General features: G+C 39.8%; 1 protein-coding gene across 1 annotated transcript; it reads right to left on the bottom strand.

The window, feature by feature from the left end:
- Positions 1–446: 446 nt before the first annotated feature.
- Positions 447–18,304, bottom strand: DEPDC7 (DEP domain containing 7). The gene is made up of 9 exons (XM_039470591.2): positions 18,153–18,304; positions 8,375–8,765; positions 6,303–6,430; positions 4,961–5,150; positions 2,398–2,609; positions 1,516–1,658; positions 1,213–1,338; positions 1,038–1,116; positions 447–758 (listed from the first exon to the last, which is right to left on the bottom strand). Exons 1-9 carry the CDS (start codon positions 18,223–18,225, stop codon positions 565–567), a joined length of 1,536 nt encoding a protein of 511 aa, XP_039326525.1. The 5' UTR covers positions 18,226–18,304; the 3' UTR covers positions 447–564.
- Between the last annotated feature and the right edge of the window lie 1,843 nt (positions 18,305–20,147).

The following is a 20,147-nucleotide window of genomic DNA, read 5'->3' as shown; positions in this document are numbered from 1 at the left end:
TTTCTTATATAAACACTGCGATGTCATATCATCCAAATTCCTATTATGTTCTATAAAGCACTGACCACAGTAACTATAAATTAACTCACCTAAGGTAAGTACTTAAAAGTGATATACTGGCCGGGAGCGGTGGCTCAAGCCTGTAATCCCAGCACTTTGGGAGGCCGAGGCAGGTGGATCATGAGGTCAAGAGATCGAGACCATCCTGGTCAACATGGTGAAACCCCGTCTCTACTAAAAATACAAAACATTAGCTGGGCATGGTGGCACGTGCCTGTAATCCCAGCTACTCAGGAGGCTGAGGCAGGAGAATTGCCTGAACCCAGGAGGCGGAGATCGCGCCATTGCACTCCAGCCTGGGTAACAAGAGTGAAACTCCATCTAAAAAAAAAAAAAAAAAAAAAGTGATATACCATATGACTAATACTCAGTTTCTGAACACACAGTTATAAAAAAAATTTTATTAAGTAGAGTTTAGAGCTTCCAAGCTTACAAATGTGATTGGATATTTAGGATACATAATTTATTCTTAAAATACACAACTTACATACAGACATTAAAAACTTAGTTTCCAAAATACTCAATAAAGATGTCTGGGTGACACTTATAGAATTGACCTAGCAATTTTTTCTTCTCTTTGGCAGGAAGTTTTGAATCCTCATCAATAGTTTTTAGTAAATTCAACAGCTCATCTTTGGTTGTCTTCTGTGTATTGCTGGAATAGTCACGTTGATCAATTCTCTGGCAGTAAATATATCCTTAAAGTTTAAAAGTAAAAAAAGTTAATGATTCAGTTCCTCAGAAAAATCAAGCAATATTCTTGTCTTTATGTTTTTCTTCCCCATTTTGTAGTATGTACTGAAGATGGTAAACACTGCTGACTTTCTAACCCTGGTCAAGTTACTTAGTCTGAATAACTGAGGAGAATGTTTTAAATTTGGTTGAAATTAAAGTCCAACTACTTATAGCAAAACATTTTCCAAAAACACCTGAAATTTGTCTTTGGAAGATCATGAAAATAGTATTTCTCAGATTACCTGCATCTCTATTTGGATCTCTTCCGTTCTGTATGGCCATAAGCTTAACACTTACAATTTTATGTAGAGTTCCAGGAATCTTAAGAAAAAGAAGGGACATGGGACATTACTCAAATGCATTTTAATCTAATGATCTATTACATAAAGCTCAATTTAACTTCTTTCACAATTTTACCTTAAAAACATCTTTTTGATGATCCATTAAAAAGAGTACCAGAAGATCTGTTTTGCCTTTGGATAAATTTTTATTGTCAACAATAGCTTTCGAGAATATCCTTTTCACAACCATTCGGTTGTCACTCTATAAAAATAAATATATCCAATATTTAAGAGACAAGTTTAGTATAAAAGGGAATATTAAATATTAATAGCTATTATCCATTTCAGCATACTTGATGCTGAAGATGGAATAATCTAATACTTAATCTATAAGTATTAAGGATATTAAATACAACTAACATTTAAACAAAAGACTTACTTCTTTTTGTAATTTAAACTCAGAAGGATGTGCTGCAACAGCCATGAAATATAGTAGTCTTCTAAATTCTTCTCTATTTTGGAAATCCAAAAGCTTTAGAAGGAGCTGAGTAGCTTCTAAAGCTATTTCTGTCTTCCCATTCACTTTAGCCAAAAGAAAAAACTGCTTTTAATTGACTAAATATGACTATATTAAAGGGAACAAAACTCAAGTTACAGTTTGAGCTAAAAAGTGCACTTATTCAAAATTATTTCCAAAAGCAAAAGCAAGACTAGGAATTAACAATGAATGGTCGATACCATAAAGGCAGCTTGTTCTCAAATTGGCAACTAACACCCTAAGTCCCTGTCATGTAATATCTTCAGGCATTAAATCTAACTCAGGTCTGTAGATAAATTCCCATTCCGTTTTTCATTAATTAGTACATTTGGGGGTATACCATGTGTACAATACTCATGTATCCAACTCTACTTGAGAAAAATAGGAATTTTCTGAAACTTCCAATTTGTTTACAACAAATTATGCGGCTCATTGGTAAAGAGACAAAGCAGAGAGTCTGCCATTTTGAAGAGACGAAGGGGGAGTAATGGTGGTGCTGGTAACTCTTCTAAAGAAGAGAATTGCTGCTTTATGCTTTAGCTTCCGGTGAATGAGAGAGAGCAGCATTATGCTCCTGGGTACTCAGAAGCTTCTGTATAACTTTAGAGCTTGTTAAAGCATCTTTCCAAATCAGCCCTAGAAGTTTCTGAACAAACATTTTCCATGAATTAATCCAGATCCACTCCCAGCTTGTAGTAGTACTATTTTGATTCAGTTTGAGAACAAGTAACTTTTTTCTTGTTTCCTCCAAAAGGTAAATGCTATCATCTAATCAGATCTTACCTAAGAGTTCTGCAATTCCATTATGAACATCACATAAATGATTCAACAGAGGTTTCCTACTACTGTAGTATCTGCCAATGGCATCAAACAGAAGTTCTTTCACTAAGTCTGTTCGGTCTGGTTGCTCAGGAAAGCTTCTGCTTATTTCTACCACCATCTGGTCCGGAAGGTATTCCAAACAGTCAATTGCTGCAGAGAGCCACTCATCTTCCCTATAGGGGAGAGAGGAAGATTATTTTAAAAAGCAAAGAATAACAAATATACATAAATACACACTAGTTATTTCAAGCTTGCCATCAGGATAAATTTCTACATGCTTAAGAGATACATATTTTTTTTAATGTATAGCTAGATCATGCAGCACATTTTAAAAATTTCAGCTTAATGTTTTATTTTTTCCTTTTTCATGAAAACAAACTCTTCACCACAATACAGAGGTGAAAAAGAGCATACAAATTCAGACTCTGCTCTTGCTCTTCACATTTACAATGGAGAAGAAACTCCAAGTTACTTGCTCAGGCCTCAGGCAGGGCTAGATCCCAGATCTAAGTGCTGAGCCAGTATTTCTCCAACACAGTGTTGCTTACTTCAGAGCTCTGTGTATGATCTATTAGCTCTCCCTTTAGCTAAGATAGAATAGAAGAAGGTAACATTTCAAAATAATTACATATCAAGCCTGGCGTGGTAGCTCATCCCTGTAATCCCAGCATTTTAGGAGGCCAAGGCAGGTGGATCACCTGAGGTCAGGAGTTCAAGACCAGCCTGGCCAACATGGTGAAATCCCATATCTACAGTTTGTGTCCTTTGTAGGGACATGGATGAACCTGGAAACCATCATTCTCAGCAAACTGATACAAGAGCAGAAAATCAAACACTGCATGTTCTCACTCATAGGTGGGTGTTGAACAATGAGAACACATGGACAAAGGAAGGGGAGCATCACACACTGGGGTCTGTTGGGGGGAAATAGGGGAGGGACAGCGAGGGGTGGGGAGTTGGGGAGAGATAGCATGGGGAGAAATGCCAGATATAGGTGATGGGGAGGAAGGCAGCAAATCACACTGCCATGTGTGTACCTATGCAACAATCTTGCATGTTCTTCACATGTACCCCAAAACCTAAAATGCAGTAAAAAAAAATGCAAAAAAAAATAGCTCAGCATGGTGGTGCGCCCTTGTAATCCATACTACTTGGGAGGCTGAGGTGGGAGAATTGCTTAAACCTGAGAGGCAGAGGCTGCAGTGAGCCAAGATCATGCCACTGCACTCTAGCCTGGGCAACAGAATGAGACCCTATCTCAAAAAAGAAACCAACAAAATAATTAAATATTATAATCTACAGTAAAATTCTGCTGGGTAACTTCAGAAACATGTTACATTTCAAGAAATAAAGTGGCAAACTTTTAATATTCAGTTTGTTGATATCTATCTTGTCTGTCTCTCTATTGCCATGGACTCAGGACAACTAATTCGGCCAGGTGAGATATCTCAGGCAGGTCATTTTATAAGGCTTTAAAAGCAGCCTTTTGATAGTCAACTGTTTATAGTATTAACAGTTCTTTGGAACGTGAACTAGTGAAGTATTGAAAATCTAAGTTGTATTCCTTTCAAACATTTTCAGCCCCTTAACTAGACGGGAACACTATCTGCTAAGGCAAAAATAATAAAAAATTAGGCTCAAAAAATCTGAGAACTTACTTTAACTTTTAATAATTTTTATGAAGAGCCTCAAAATTATGAGTAATACAGAACTCTTCCTTAAGGAAAAAAATCTTAATTCCTTTAGCACCTAAATTTAAGCCTTCAAACCTTAGAATTTATTTTCAAGAGAGTATTAACTGGAAGTAAGAGTTAACTTTCATTATTATTATTATTATTATTTTTGCGATGAAGTCTCATTGTGTCACCCAGGCTACAGTGCAATGACATGATCTCAGCTCACTGCAACCTTTGCCTCCGAGTTCAAGTGATTCTACTGCCTCAGCCTCCCAAGTAACTGGGATTATGTGCCACCACACCTGGCCAATTTTGGTATTTTTAGTAGAGATGGCGTTTTACCATGTTGGCCAGGCTGGCCTTGAACTCCTGACCTTAGTTGACTGGCCCACCTTGGCTTCCCAAAGTGCTGGGATTACAGGTGTGGGCCACCGCACCTGGCCTCATTGCATTTAATACAACTAGTTAATGAAATACATATGTAACCGGCATTCTAGATTTGTAGTCAAAGGATCTCGAGAATCTGTCAAATCTGTTTCTATTCTTCCAGGTCCCTTTGAGGAATCTTGAGACCAGACAGCTCAACGTTTTAACAAAGACAAGAAGCTAAAGCACAATCATTGTCTTCACTTAATGTGGAAGTTACATGTGAAACAAAAATAAATATCAAAAATGAGCAAATCTTTTTCTAATTTTGACTAATGTAATTCTGTTCTTCACATTCTCAAATACTGATATCAACTAACAATGCATATCTGATCCTATAAAAAGTAGAACAGATTATCTTAAAATCATTATCTCAATCCATGTACAAACACACTCAAATTATTATATGTATTTCCACATACTGAGAGTCACTATAAGCCTTGAGAATCCCTCGATCCAGATAGTTACTGCTGTTGACCACGTCGGACTGCCTCTTAGGTTGAGGAACTTTAGGAACAACCTCTTGCTGTTTGAGTAAGGAGTCAAGAAGTGGAAGGTCTACAAGTTGTAGTAGACGCCCAATTGTTTCTTCTTGCCATACTTCATTAATAACTACACAGGCAAAATTACAAGGTGAAAAGTAACAATTAATAGTTACTATAGACTCACCACAATATTTTTCTAATCAGGTCTAAGCTAGTAAATTTGTGGCCAAAAAGAAAGAAAAAGTCAACCTTATGAAGTGCTTTCTTATAACAAAGTAAAACAATCCAAGATTTGTTTAGAGTGTAGGAGAATAGGCTTTGGAGAACAGGAATTCTTTTCATTCTTTGTACTGTAAAAAGCAATCTGTCAGAGATAAGAGATCAAGTCATATAACATGTTAATAAGGACTTTGGAAGAAAGAATGATTCATTCAAGCTAAAAACTTGTTTGAAACCATTGGCTGCAGATTATTCCACTCAGGGTTTCCACAACTGGCATGGGGGAAAGAGGGCGGAAATCAAAGTCATTAAACTATATTCCACTGCCACAGACACGGAAGAACCAAAGAATTCTGTTAATGTTTTAATGTAATTTTCAAATTTTATTTGACCAAATAAAATCTTAGTAAAAGAAATAACTTGTGAAAAATTTCATGTTTAAGAAAGGAAAAAAAAAAAAAGAAATATCTGAGAGCATATTTTCAATACAAATCTGCATGCAAAACATCTCAGATCTGAACCTTTGCCAGCTGATCGGACAAAAGTCAGTGTTCAAGAGTTGTAACACTGATCTATTTGTTAAAGATAAAAGACTTCTGTTAAAATTGAACATAAACAGCTTTAATACAGAGTGTACTCTTTCTCTGTACTTCGAATATTTAAATTCTTTTTTTTTTTTTTTGAGACAGAGTTTCGCTCATTACCCAGGCTGGAGTGCAATGGCGCGATCTTGGCTCACCGCAACCTCCGCCTCCTGGGTTCAGGCAATTCTCCTGCCTCAACCTCCTGAGTAGCTGGGATTACAGACACGCGCCACCATACCCAGCTAATTTTTTGTATTTTTAGTAGAGACGGGGTTTCACTATGTTGACCAGGATGGTCTCGATCTCTTGACCTCGTGATCCACCCGCCTCAGCCTCCCAAAGTGCTGGGATTACAGGCTTGAGCCACCGCGCCCGGCCTTCGAATATTTAAATTCTAATAAAGGTTAAGATTTAAAAATTTTAAATAACTTTGAAGTTAGTCTTCTACTTCTTACTTTGTTTCATCTTTCACTTACCTTGTGGAGATAAGGTTGCAAAGATATTTACATGAGGGGAGTTGGCAGGCTTTAAACTCAGATTTTCCCATAGTTCCTCTAAACTGGCTGATTTGATATCGGATGACTTAAATAATGCATCTGCATACCTAAAATGAATTCATTTCAGAAATGAACATTTACTAAGCCCACAGAAATATTTTAGTATTTGAGAGCTAAGGGTTTCTGCAGAGTTATGCATTTCAGAGCAAAAACACAACAAATGCAAATTCTAAGAGTGGAATAAAATACGAAAACACCCACCTTCTTACTCAAGCATAAACCTATTTTGTTCTCCTTTAAACATTTTCTTAGATTTAAGTAATTCAATGACTAAAATCTTAAGTCACCAGTTTAAAAATGCGATCAAACATAAGTGAACTTAATTATTAGTACTGGTTTTATCAGTTCTCTTTTTCTGGGGCATTCTTTGGTGGACAATGCTTACAGTTTTCTAAATACAGATCTATAGCCCTTTACCTGCAATTCTGAAACCCAAAAAGCTTTGAAAATCAAGTTTATTTAGAGCTCATATTGTGACAAAACCTGTCCCAACACTGTCAGCTTTTATTTATCCTGGTTAGTATATTCTTCTGTTTACCACAGAAATATCATTATGCTTGATTACCAGAGCTGTCCCAGATGCCTGTAGGGGTGCTGAACCATATATATGCACAAGGTAACTTTTCTAAATGCTCCAAAGTTCCAAATTCCTAAATGCATCTGGTCCTAAGGATTTCATTTAAAGTGTGTGGACCTGCATCTGAAAGTGTTAACTGTGACTTTACCTTATCCTCATGTTTCCTTTCTACACATAGAGGTACATTTTATCATGTTTTAGATTGGGTTAAAAGTATGTAAAAATGGGGTTGGGCGCAGTGGCTCCATGCCTATAATCCCAGCAGTTTGAGAGGCCGGGGCGGGCAGATCACCTGAGGTTGGGAGTTCGAGACCAGCCCGACCAATGTGGAGAACCCTGTCTCTATTAAAAATTCAAAATTAGCCAGGCGTGGTAGTGCATGCCTGTAATCCCAGCTACTCAGGAGGCTGAGGCAGGAGAATCACTTGAACCCAGGAGGAAGAGGTTGCGGTGAGCCAAGATCACACCATTGTACTCCAGCCTGGACAATGAGAGCGAAACTCTGTCTCAAAAAAAAAAAAAAAAAAAATGTAAAAATGGGTCAGGTGCTGTGGCTTACGCTTGTAATTCCAACACTTTAGGAGGATCACTTGAGCCCAGGAGTTTGAGACTAGCCTGGACGACATAATGGGACTCTGTCTCTACAGAAAAAAAGAAAAAAAAATTATCCGCATGGTGATGCATGCCCACAGTCCCAGCTACTGGGAGGCTAGGGTGGGAGAATCGCTTGAGCCCAGGAGGCAGAGGCTGCAGTGAGTTGAGACCACACTACTGCACTCCAGTCTGGGTACGAGACTAAGACTCTGTCTCAAATATATATATATGCATGCACACATACACAGAGAGACACAGACATATATTTAAAAATGAATAATTAAAATTCTGACTTTAGGTCAGATCTGAATTAGAAGAGCTTCAATTATACCTCTGTGTCACCTCTGCACAGTTTAGCTGAGGGTAACAAAGGGGAAAAGGTAAAGTTGGTTTACTTCACAAGTAGCTGTAAGTTCATTATGCACTTATCACCACATCCATTTCAATCACTGGATTCCACAATTCTGTTTCCCCAGTTTTCCTTTAAATGATTCCTTCTTCCCTCCCACCGCAATCTGGGTTTCTCTCTGTCTGCCTTCGCTGTGTTCTCATACCACTTGGTATGAGAACATTTTTTACACTGTAACTATAACCTGAAGCAGGCAAATCAAAAGTGTGTTGACTGCTTCTGCTAAATACAACTAGGAGAGACCCAAAAAAGTCAACAAAATTTCATTGTACTTTATCAAATTTACCCACAGACCCATATTTTAGCCACGTTTAATGCTAAAAATGTAAATATAAAGCCAGTCGACATCTCATAAAAAGGTAGACAGAACCTTGCCAATATCCCCATGATAATCTAACATTATATACTAACCTGGAAGGTGAATACAGTTTGTTCTCTTTGCCTGACTCACTGTCTTGGTTAGGTATTGTTGTGAATCTATAAAGGCTGGAACTACTATCTTCAAATGTAGGTTTTTTGTCTTTTCCAAAGACTTTGGTTGGAACTGCTTCAAATACTTTGTAGTCCATAAGCGCCTGACACACTCTAACCACTTTGGCCCGAGGAATATCCACATCACCAAAATACTTATTCTGAAGTAGGTGAGAAAAAATGACATCCACAGCTTCCGAACCAACAAAGCAGTCATTGTGTCGTTTTAAACGGTGCCTTCGTTTTTTCACTTCCACTTGTGTTTGAAGAGTATTTATGATGCTGCTCCATACATATGTGGCTCCAAATGGCTTCTGAGCTACACTGAAACCTAGAAGGAGAAAAATCATACAGAAACTGGGATTTAGTACCTTGTTCATTTGTAATAAGGTCTAAGCAATCCTTAGGCAAAAACGTAGTAATGTCCAAAGTTATTGATAAAGAGCAATTATGAGGGTTGCTTATAGAAATACTGTTACTAATAGCAATGCATTAAAAAATCAGAACTTATTATATACTAAACACTTCTATGTGCTAAGATACAACAGTAAGCAAAATAAGATCTCTGTTCTCAGGAACTTAAGACTTTGTAGGAAGATACACATAATCCATATGTGTTAGATCAGTGCTAAGAAGAAAAACAAAGCTAGGTGAGATAAGGAATGCTACTTTAAATGGGATGTCAGGAAAGACCTGTGTGGTAAGGTTATACCTGCATGGAAACTCAAGTAAAACCAAAAAGCAAGGAGCAAGCTATGTAGACATCTGGGGAAAAGCAGGGAAAACAGAAAGCAAATGTCCTGAGCTGGGAATGTGCTCCATAGGATATAGGAAGGAAGTCAGCACAGCCAGAGTGGTGTGGGGAGGGAGAGAAGAACAGGTAGTTAGATCAAGGAGGGAGTGGGGCTGGGGTTTGAGACTGGGAGTTAGGAGGCCACATCAAGTAGGACCTGTGGCAGTTACCAGTTATGTAGAAGAATTCTATTACATGCCTTATAAATTGTCTAATCTTCAGTAGCAACCTATGAGGTATGTATTGTTTCCATTTGAGAGATGGATAACAGAATCACAGAGGTTACATGTCACTTCCAGATATTATATTGAAAGAGGTAGTACTGGGACTTGACTCATGTTTTAGGTAACTTTGAAGTACTTATGAGTCACACACAGAGTCATGCACCACAAAACATTTCTGTCAACAATGGGCCACATATAACAGTGGTCCTGTGCAATTATAATGGAACTTAAAATTTCCTGCTCCTATCTCTTGCTGTACCTTTTCTATGTTTGGATACACAAATACTTATCATTGTGGTACAACTGTCTACAGCATTCGGTACACTCCACAGGTCTATAGCCAAGGAACAACAGGCCATACCACATAGCCTAGGTGTTTAGTAGGCTGTACCATCAAGGTACAGTGGTAGGCTGTACCATACACACTATATTTGTAGTAGGCTGTACAATCAAGGTATAGTAGTAGTAGGCTGTATGTAGTAGGCTGTACCATATACACTATGATATTTGCACAACAGTGAAATCGCCTGGCAATACATTTCTCAAAACATATCCCCGTCACGCTATGCATAACTATATACACACATACAGGCACACAATCATTGCAGGAATAAACTAGTATTTTTAAAGCCTCCTATTACCCAGGCTTATTAGTTAAATATACTTTGTATGCAGGGTAAAGTAAAAAATTTGGTTCCTGCCCTGTAGGAGCTTATGACCTACTACAAAGACAGAATAGGCACAGAAGTAAATCAAGATTTTTGCCAAACACAAAGGTGAAAACAAACTTTCAAAAATATCCGATTATATTTTTCATCATTGTAATTAACAGATATTTGGCAATCAACAGGTCTTAGGTTTTTGTAAACTGATGGAACGAATTCTAGCAAATCACCCACCTGGTGCTGGCTGGCTGTCTCTTTCTTTTCATAAAGAGTATAACCTTTAATGTGTTACACTTTTCAGTGATCCTCTGAAAATTCAGCAGTCCTAATTTAAGCCCCCATTTATGTTAAGTATATTACTTCCTTTATTTTTAAGATATTTTGGGAGAGAAGTTGAAGTTATTACTTCCTTTAAGATAGTCTAAAAAAGAAGATCATATGCATGAGTACAATGGTAAGGAAAACAGGGAATTATGATTAAAGAAATTGCTACTTGAAATTATCTTCCTACTTTTTTAGGCAAAATAGAATGTGTAGGAAGATGAAAGCATAAGATAAGCTTCTGAAGGACATTAAAACTCCTCTTACAACCTGGTCAGCGTGGTGAAACCCCTTCTCTACTAAAAATACAAAAATTAGCTGGGCATGGTGGCAGGCGCCTATAATCCTAGCTACTTGTGAGGCTGAGGCAGAGAACTGCTTGAACCCGGGACGTGGAGGTTGCACTGAGCCAAGATCACACCACTGCACTCCAGCCTGGGTGACAGAGTGAGACTTCTAAAAACTCCTCTTAATGCACTAGCCATAAGTTATAAGTGGGTAATTTGAAATTCATCTCTTACGTTGCAATAAATACAAGGAATACACTGAACCATTACATTGTTTTCACTGGTAGCATAATTCTGTAGCTTCTAGCTATTTAAACATCTTTTTTCTATAGCTGCTAGCAATTCAAACATCTTTACAGTGAAAATAACACACACACAAACACACAGCCCTTTATTGTTTAATGATATATTTCTAATACCAAAAATAGATGGGTAATTTACCACCTCCCCATTATTATAATGTTGGTTTAAAATGATCAGCAAGATTGTCAAAATTGTGTTTTAAATTTGAAGATATTTCATATGCCAGTACTAAACAAAGATGGAAGTAATTGTTGCCAGTCTTCCAAATATAATGTGAGCTGTTTCAGGAACTGAATTATGGAGAATTGACCTGATGAATAAAGCTGGAATTAGATTTACTACTGGTGTAGTATTTAGTCTCTGCTGAACACAGCAAGAATGAGGCATTTAATGGAATCTCAAAGTCAGTCCAGGTCATTCCTGGTATCCAGAACTCAGGAGTAGTTGTACTGTTTCCAGCCACAATGCCTAAACATTGTTAGCGACTAGTATTCTTAACTTCCTAAAATACCAGAGATCATAAATAAGATTTAAACAAACAATTTCTGCTTAACTTTTCAAATCTTTATTATTCATAGCTAACATCTGAGTATTTACACTATGACAGGTTCTGTCTTCCCTCATTTAGTTCTGATAAGCTTCTCTGCAAAATGATTAATAATCCTATTTTGAGGAAATTGAGGCTCAGTGACTTAAACCTGCCCTCAGTTAGACAGCTAATAAATATATACTTGTTTTTTCTAGTACTTAAATATAAATACATGAAAAGTCAGCCACCAGATAAGTTGTTTAAGCATTAACCTTTCGTTGGAAACTTGGATTAAGTGAAACAGCTTTAAGAGACTCAAGAGATAAAACGAACTCTAAGAACCCTTAACTAAGCTATTTAAAAATAGTCAATACTCCTAAAACAAGGCAGGATATCATAAAGTCTGTAATAAACACTACCACAGTACATACACAGGGGTAAGACAGGAAAAGGAAGACATGCAAGATTCAAACTTAGATCAGCCTGCCTTTTAAGTATCAATGGGACAGACTTTTGGGCTAGTGACAGATAATATAAAGATGAAACACATTAAGTCACAACACTTGAGCTACAAGTAGGTTAGCATACAAATCCTAAATGATAAGGCTGAGTCACTTTTTTTTTTTTTTTTTTTTTTTGAGATGGAGTCTTGCTCTGTCACCCAGGCTGGAGTGCAGTGGCATGATCTCAGCTCACTGCAACCTCTACCTCCCAGGCTCAAGCAATTCCCTGCCTCAGCCTCCTGAGTAGCTGAGATTACAGGTGCACGCCACCATGCCCGGCTAATTTTCATATTTTTAGTAGAGACGGGCTTTCACCATCTTGGCCAGGCTGTTCTTGAACTCCTGACCTCGTGATCTACCCGCCTCAGCCTCTTAAAGTCATGGGATTATAGGCATGAGCCACCGCACCTAGCCAGCTGAGTCACTTATTAATTACAGACCACTAAGACAGCTGAAGAGTGTGGTGAGAGGGGATATTTGGCCTCAATGAGTAGAAAGGGCTAATCCTCACAGAGGAATTAAGAGGTAAAGAATAAATTTCCCCATATTAACTTGTGGGAAATCAGGAGGTTTTACAGGTTGGATAAGACTGTATAAAAGATTAAAGAACTGGTTAGAGCAGAATAGTAGGCATTTGTGAAACACACGTTTCCAGAATCCTCCAGGCATGATACAATACAGCCCTCACAGGCCCCCTCTGTTCTCACTGACCATTAATTCCCAACCATTGCATCCTGGGATACTTCCCTTCAAGCACCACCACCCACAGACCCAAACTAGCTCATGTTCATACAGATGCTTTCATATATACAACATACCCTGGACTTTACAAGTAAATGTGCCAAAACCCCTACCAGGATAACCTGCTTTTTTAAATGCTGACTTCACCAGTTGAACACATATCCCTCACATGTTTTTAACTTATTTATCATCATCTAAAAGCTGAGATGAATATTGGGATAGCAGATGACGGCCCAGTAAAATGATTTACTGTGATTTCTAAACAGGATTTAAGAGAACAGAAAAAGACAATGAATGTTTTTTAAATCTTGCAATCAGAATTAAGGGTTCAACTTGTCCTCAAACCTCACTTTTACATAAGCTAAACAACCATTTAAAATCCATCACTATCTACATCTTGATGCTTCCTTACTTACATTTGGTCAAGTATTTTCTAAAAGCATCATGAAAAATGGAGTCAAAGAGTTTAGAGATCAACTGTAAAAACTCTGGATAACAGATAATCTCTGTAATTAGGTTTCTTCATCTACTGATAGTTGAACACAATACTTTAGGTTAGTTTCAGTTCTAAACAGAGATCAGCTATAAAAACTCTGCATAAGAGACAATCTCTGTAGGTTCTTTATCTACTGATAAAATAGTTGAACACAGTATTTTAGGTTAGTTTCAGGTCGAAACTACCAGGCAAGGCATAGTGGCTCACTCCTCTAATCCCAGGACTTTGGGAGGCCACAGTGGGAAGATTGCTTGAGGTCAGGAGTTTGAGGTTACAGTGGACTAAGACTGCACCACTGTACTCCAGCCTGGGTGACAGAGACCCTGTCTTTAAATAAACTGCTGACTATGGGAATGTAAAGACTGAAATTGTATGTCATCCATTTAGATAAGGACACTGAACACCTAATATGGCAGACTTACAGGCAAGAAAGGAAGCATACGGACAAATCTGACCCTACAAGATACATAACTTTTTTGGAAGGTTGCCTAATGAGGCTCAGAAATCATTTAATTACCTAACATACAACACATGGTCTCATGCACTATATAAATCTAGGTTAACCATATATTTTATTGCACTTTAGGTTCTGGGGTACATGTGCAGAACATGCAGGACTGTTGCATAGGTACATACAGTACATGGAAATGTGGTTTGCTGCCTCCATCCCTTAACCTTCATTTTTCAAGCAGTCTCATCCTTATTTGCTTGCAAACTATAGCTATTTTTCAAAAGCTGTCCTTCACATGTATTCGAACACTACCAAAAAAAAAGCTTACCAACAATAAAAGTTAAACTTCTAAGATAATATTGAACATTTATATATGTGTGTGTAGTGCCAGTAGTAAACATCTTCACTTCTAAGAATTCACACAAAATAATCAAGTTATAATAATTCCCTAAAAATTTCAGGAAATTACATTTATCCAAAAATTAGGGATAATCAGCATCAACCATAATCCATCCTGTCAGCAACTCTAGTCCTACTATGAAAACCTATTCAAAGGGAAAACAATTGTATAATCACTTCAAATAGTGAGATTAAATCTTTAGAAGTAGATCAATATACACATTATAAAATTGGATCCCAATGTAAGGTAAACATACACACAGAATTACTAAAACACACTACCTCTTAATGAACATAAAACAATTTTGTTTTCATTCTTGGGCTTTAGACTGGACTTTAAAAAAAAAGGGGAACTGAATCCAGATAGCTGATGTTTTTCCATAAAACTTTGTGAGCTAGTGCCTGATTTCTTTCAGATTCCTTACAGTTTATAGAGGTTTAAATTATTTAATTGCCTTACAGATTGCCTCAAGATTGCCTCAATATAATACAATTGGTTAGTCAGTATTTGTTAGTTGCTGATTATTGCCAACTACTAAAAATCTGTTTTTTTCTTTTTTGAAACAAAGTCTTGCTCTGTCATCCAGGCTGGAGTGCAGTGGTGCGATCTTGGCTCACTAAAACCTCCGTCTCCTGGGTTCAATCGATTCTCCTGCTTCAGCCTCCTGAGCAGCTGGGAATACAGGTGTGTGCCACCACACCCAGATGCTACTAAACATCCTACAATGCACAGACAGCCCCCACTACAAAGAAAACATCCATAGTGCCAAGGTTAAGAAACCTTGGGTTGACTGAAGACTGTTCAGACATGGAAACCTGTGCTAATGCAACAGACAGTCCTAGGTGCTGTGACTACAAAGACTTAGACTAACAGTGTGGACTTTGCAGTCCCAGGGACCTGAGTTCCATCACTGGGTCCATCATTTACTGATAACACAATCTTGGGCAAACTGCCTAACTTTTCTATTGCAAAACAGAGCTAACTCCACTTTTCTCATTCACTGTGAGGATCATGAGACAATATGTTAATGTGTCTAGCAAAATGCCCAGAAATTAACAGATGTATCACTAAAAACAAAAGGAGAAAACTGTCACAGTCTAGAAGAGTCTAAGGAAACCTGACAACTCAAGGTAATATAGTATCTTGGATGGGATCTTGGAAGACAACATTAGGCAAACACCAAGGAAATCTAAGTGTGGACTTCAGTTAATAATTATATGTATCAATATTGGTTCATTAATTATGACAAATGGACCATACTATCCCCAACCTTGGGAGTTTACCTTTTACCTACTCCTACTACCTGGATGATAATGTCAATCTCTGAACAGTATTCAACCACATAAAGGCCACCAGGAGTTGAGAAGACAAGATGTGGCACATACCAGAGGATTTAACTTTTCAGCAGAATATAACAAATCTATAAATCCTAAATCACTTAGGATTTAACATAATTTTAAGAAATATTTTTTTTTCAAAAGAGGTTTTAAAAGATTACAGAATTGTCAAGACAACAAAGAAAAAGGATATTTGTTGGACAGTAACCAAAACATTAAAATAATAGACAAATGTAAAGAGAATTGTGTTTATGCTGTTACAACTGGACAGTGGAGACTGAGTGGAAAAATTTCCTATACTATGATCCCAAGATTGCAACACTTTTACTGGATATTGGTTCTGGTAGTCCAAAGTTTATTTTCCTGCTAGTTGGTATTAGAAGCATCATGCTGAAGACTGTGATTGCCTCTACAAAGAAGGGTGCAGGTAGGTAAAAGAAGTCTCTACAAACAAGAAAAATTGTAAGTATCTATAAGAATTATCAACAAAAACAGACATTAGTGCCTGCTTTAATTCACACAGATTAATGAGACAGCATATGGGAAGTACTTTGAGCTCCCTGGAAAAGTGATACCAGGCAAACGCAAAGAATTAGGTTACAGTATAAATGGATAACAGGAAAACAGACCACTTTCTTGTTTGTCACATTAAAAGACAAGTGTCTTTAATGTACTGGCTGAAGACTGGCATGTAGATCTCATTTCTTGTACATAAATCAGGTCCTTGGTCATTACAGCCCCTTTGAGGTAAGGGAGAGCTACTAATTGGTGGAGAAACAAAAGTATGAAGCTGCCTGCCAGAGCACATAGAAAAACAATGGCCAGGAACCAAGAACAGTGTGCTACCATTACTTGGCTAACTGGGACTATGACAAGACATCTAAAGGGTGAAAGAAAGGCTAACAAACGTTACCAGGTCAGGATACCAGGTCGGGATTCCAGCGGTAGCAAGCAAAACGAATGAGAACAGCAGCGGGCCCCTCACTGTCCACTGCAGCTGGTGTGCGGAGGACGGTGGGTTTTTTTCCCCTTCTACTCCTGATAACCAGCACTTCAACTCTTTCTTTTGAGAGTCATCTGCTTGATTTCCGAAAACATATTCCCTTACACCATCTAAGAACCTGTTCACAAATGCCCAAAGACCCAGAATTTCAGCTACTAGAGAAGACAGGGTATCATGTTTTTATTTTAAGCAGGTGACATTCGGGAATTTCCTTCACTTTAACTTTTCATCAGTAAATAACAAATCTATAAATCCTAAATCACTTAGTATTTAATTTTAAGATTTTTTTTTCAAAAGAGATTTTAAAAGATTACAGAATTGTCAAGACAGCAAAGAAAAAGGACATTTGTTGGACATTAACCAAAACCTCATGAAAATAGATAAATGTAAAGAGAATTGTGTTTATGGTGTTAAAACTGGACAGTGGTGACTGAGTGGAAAAAGATTTCTCCAGACTGTTCTCAATATCATTTGGTTTTAAATTCCCAAATGTCTTAGTATTTGTCTTTTCACAACATAAATCGAAATATTCTCAATGTGGCCACTATGCTTATCTGAATCCTTTACATGGGAGCAGACTAAGGTCAATATTATGTTTCTTAGAAAAGAACAAGTGAAAAATAGTTCTCTATCATAATCTATCATTAGCATTTTGAAGATTAAAAGGAGCATTAGCAAGTCAACCACAAGAGTAGGACCACAGAGATGCACCCTTTACACCCAGAGGAAGGAATCACAGTTTCACTGGTGTTTTTTACAAATGAAAGGCTTTTGTCAGAAAGGGAACCAATTCCTATGACACCCCAGACTGGAGCTCCAGAAAGGGGAAAAGGTTGTTACCTTAACCAAAAGAAAAAAAGCCGAGTGTTATCTTAGTATCTTAACAGTTATGAGTCACCCCTATTAACTGAGTTGTAGGTCTGCTGTAACCAGCATTTTACAAGTGATCATCCCATTCTGTTGAAGTGTTTGAACATTTGAAGAAACCAGGATCCTAAATCAACTGCCCCCAAAAGACACGATTAAGCTGGTGGCAGAATTTGCCAACTTCTCTCTTAATTTCATGTAACTTTTTTTAAGTCAAAAACTTCTATTCACTAAAATACTGCTTATACATAAAGTATTAATAAATATCTTTTATGCCAAATTCCTGCCGGTAGAACTCACATATCCTCCCATCCCTCCCAGGAAGAGTCTGGGGAGACAAGCTGACTCTTGACTCCTTGCAGTCTGGAGAACAAAGTGAGGAAGGGAGGCGCTCGGCCCCTGGCCGTACTGCGCAGTCAAGGTTTGGGGTTGACACAGGGGGCAAAGAGCTACACAAATCCCAGTTACCACATCTGTCGCCGGTAGCACCGCGGGGCACGTCCCGGAGCTCCCCGGCGCGTGCCTGGCACGTTACCGGGCGCACAGACTAACGCGAGGGCAAGTTGAGAGTTTGAGAAAAAGCTGGGCTGTGCGGGCGGGGTCTGCCGCCTGCGCCCACCAGCCAGAGAGAAACCCGATCCGCCCGCTCGGCTCCGGCTAGCCAAGTGGCCGCAGCTGTGCGGGGCTCGCCCAGCCGGCCGCTGCCTGCCGCAGGCGGCCGAATGCCCCGCGCCTGGACCCAGCCCGCGCACCCCAGCCCGCCCCGCGCCGTCCCGGGCAGGGGTCCTCGGCACCTACCGGCAGGCCTGTGCGCGGGGCCGTGGAGAGCAGAGAGGTTCAGCGCGGCAGCCTTCTCCCGCACCGTGGCCATGGCCTCGCTCGCCGGACGCCAACCCGTCCGACAGCTTCACCGCGCACTGAGCGCCAGCGCCGCGGCCGCCTGTTAACTGGGCGGGGCGGGGCTCCCCGCAGGCCCCGCCCGCGCTGCCGGTCACGTGTCTCCCTGGCAGCCACTGAACGTAGCCCGCGGCGCCAGCGATCCAAGTTACCTCAGGCGCGACGCCACGCCAGCGGCGGCGGGGGAGCGAGCGGTTCCCTGGGCCAGCACCACGCTGCCCGGGGCTCACACCAGCGGGGTTCCAACGGCGGCCTGCCCGTAAATTAACCAGGTGACCAGGCTGGGTGCGGTGGGCTCGTGCCTGTAATACCAGCACTTTGGGAGGCCTAAGCGGGCGGAGCGCCTGAGGGCAACAGTTCGAGACCAGCCTGGCCAACATGGTGAAACCCCGTCTCTACTGAAAATACAAAAATTAGCCGGGCTTGGTGGCGGGCGCCTGTCATCCCAGCTACTCAGGAGGCTGGAGCACAAGAATCGCTTGAACCCAGGAGGTCACACCACTGCACTCCAGCCTGGGCGACAGAGCGAGAGTCTGTCTCAAAAAAAAAAAAAAGGGGGGGGGGGGAAGAAGAAAGAGAGAGAAAAGAAAGAAAAGAAAAAGTAAGGAAAGAAAAGAAAGAAAGAAGAAAAGAAGAAAGCAAGCGAAGTCGGCGACCTGGCAAGCTGCCTAACTGCTCTGTGTCCTCACCTGGGATGCGGGGGTAGGTGTGGTACCCGCTTCACTGAGGTGTTTGTTTTTTAATGAGGTTTATAGGAACCAATTCAGGTTCAGCATTTAGTAACTGAGTCCAGAATACAAGTGCTTCAACTTATGTCATAGTAATCATCATCATCATCATCGAGTTTTTCTGACATCCCTCCCTATACAGAACAAATAAATCCTCTGTGGCCCAGAGGAGCAATGTCTGGAGGTCACAGGAGGGCAGCAACAAAACACCTGAGACTGGCTGTCAGGAAATGTGTGCTGTCTACAAAGAAACTGTGGGGTCCGGTGGGTAGGGACACTTTGCTGCCATTGGAGTGAAGGCGGGGAGACAAAAGGAGGAAGGGCTGTTAATGGGACACGTCTGAGTCACTTGGAAGTTGAAGCCAGGGAATCCAGGGATCCAGTGCTGGATACCTCTGAACGGATGAGTGGTCTTAGAGAACAGTAATCCAATTTCCAGATACTTGCCTGTTGTTTTTTTTTTTTTTCCCCCAGGTTTGGGAATTTTGCAATCATTTTCTTTTCTTTCTTTCTTTCTTTCTTTTTTTTTTTTTTTTTTTTTGAGACGGAGTTTCGCTCTTGTTACCCAGGCTGGAGCGCAATGGCACGATCTTGGCTCACCACAACCTCTGCCTCCTGGGTTCAGGCAATTCTCCTGCCTCAGCCTCCTGAGTCGCTGGGATTACAGGCATGTGCCACCATGCCTAGCTAATTTTTTGTATTTTTAGTAGAGACGGGGTTTCACCATGTTGACCAATGGTCGCGATCTCTTGACCCTGTGATCCACCCGCCTCGGCCTCCCAAAGTGCTGGGATTACAGGCTTGAGCCACTGCGCCCGGCACAATCATTTTCAAAATGATTATCATGTCTTCTTAGAAGAAGGATGCTCGTGTGATTTAGGTGTAAATTAGAATGGTGTTTAGTTGGGAGTTCATTATTTTGCTTATTGGAAAGAGCTTCTACATGGGGTTGTTTCAGAGAATACATAGAAGCTGTGCCCCTAGGGACCTGGGTTTGTGGGTTGGAGGTGGGGGTCAGTTGCTGCTGCTAAGTGTCAGAAAAAGCTGGCTAGATTGGCAGCAGGAGGGGTGTGGAATCACTTGAGGTCAGGTGAGGGCCTGGTTCCCTGCAGTCCCCACCCACGCTGCTGGTTACCTGTTTGAGAGTTCAAGACCAGCCTGGCCAAGA

Source organism: Saimiri boliviensis, chromosome 6 (genome assembly GCF_048565385.1).
Source record: "Saimiri boliviensis isolate mSaiBol1 chromosome 6, mSaiBol1.pri, whole genome shotgun sequence".
NCBI lineage: Eukaryota > Metazoa > Chordata > Mammalia > Primates > Cebidae > Saimiri > Saimiri boliviensis.
Note: the sequence above shows the minus strand (reverse complement) of the source record. Positions and strands in the feature narration are given on the sequence as shown.

What these genes read in the sequence shown, in the direction of transcription:
- DEPDC7 (XM_039470591.2), bottom strand. Translation starts at nt 18,225, where the DNA reads ATGGCCACGGTGCGGGAGAAGGCTGCCGCGCTGAACCTCTCTGCTCTC. An exon ending in TGGAATTGCAGAACTCTTAG is followed by an intron (nt 1,659 to 2,397) that starts GTAAGATCTGAT and finishes TTTTGGCTAAAG; the next exon opens with TGAATGGGAAGACAGAAATA. An exon ending in AGATCCAAATAGAGATGCAG is followed by an intron (nt 759 to 1,037) that starts GTAATCTGAGAA and finishes TTAAACTTTAAG; the next exon opens with GATATATTTACTGCCAGAGA.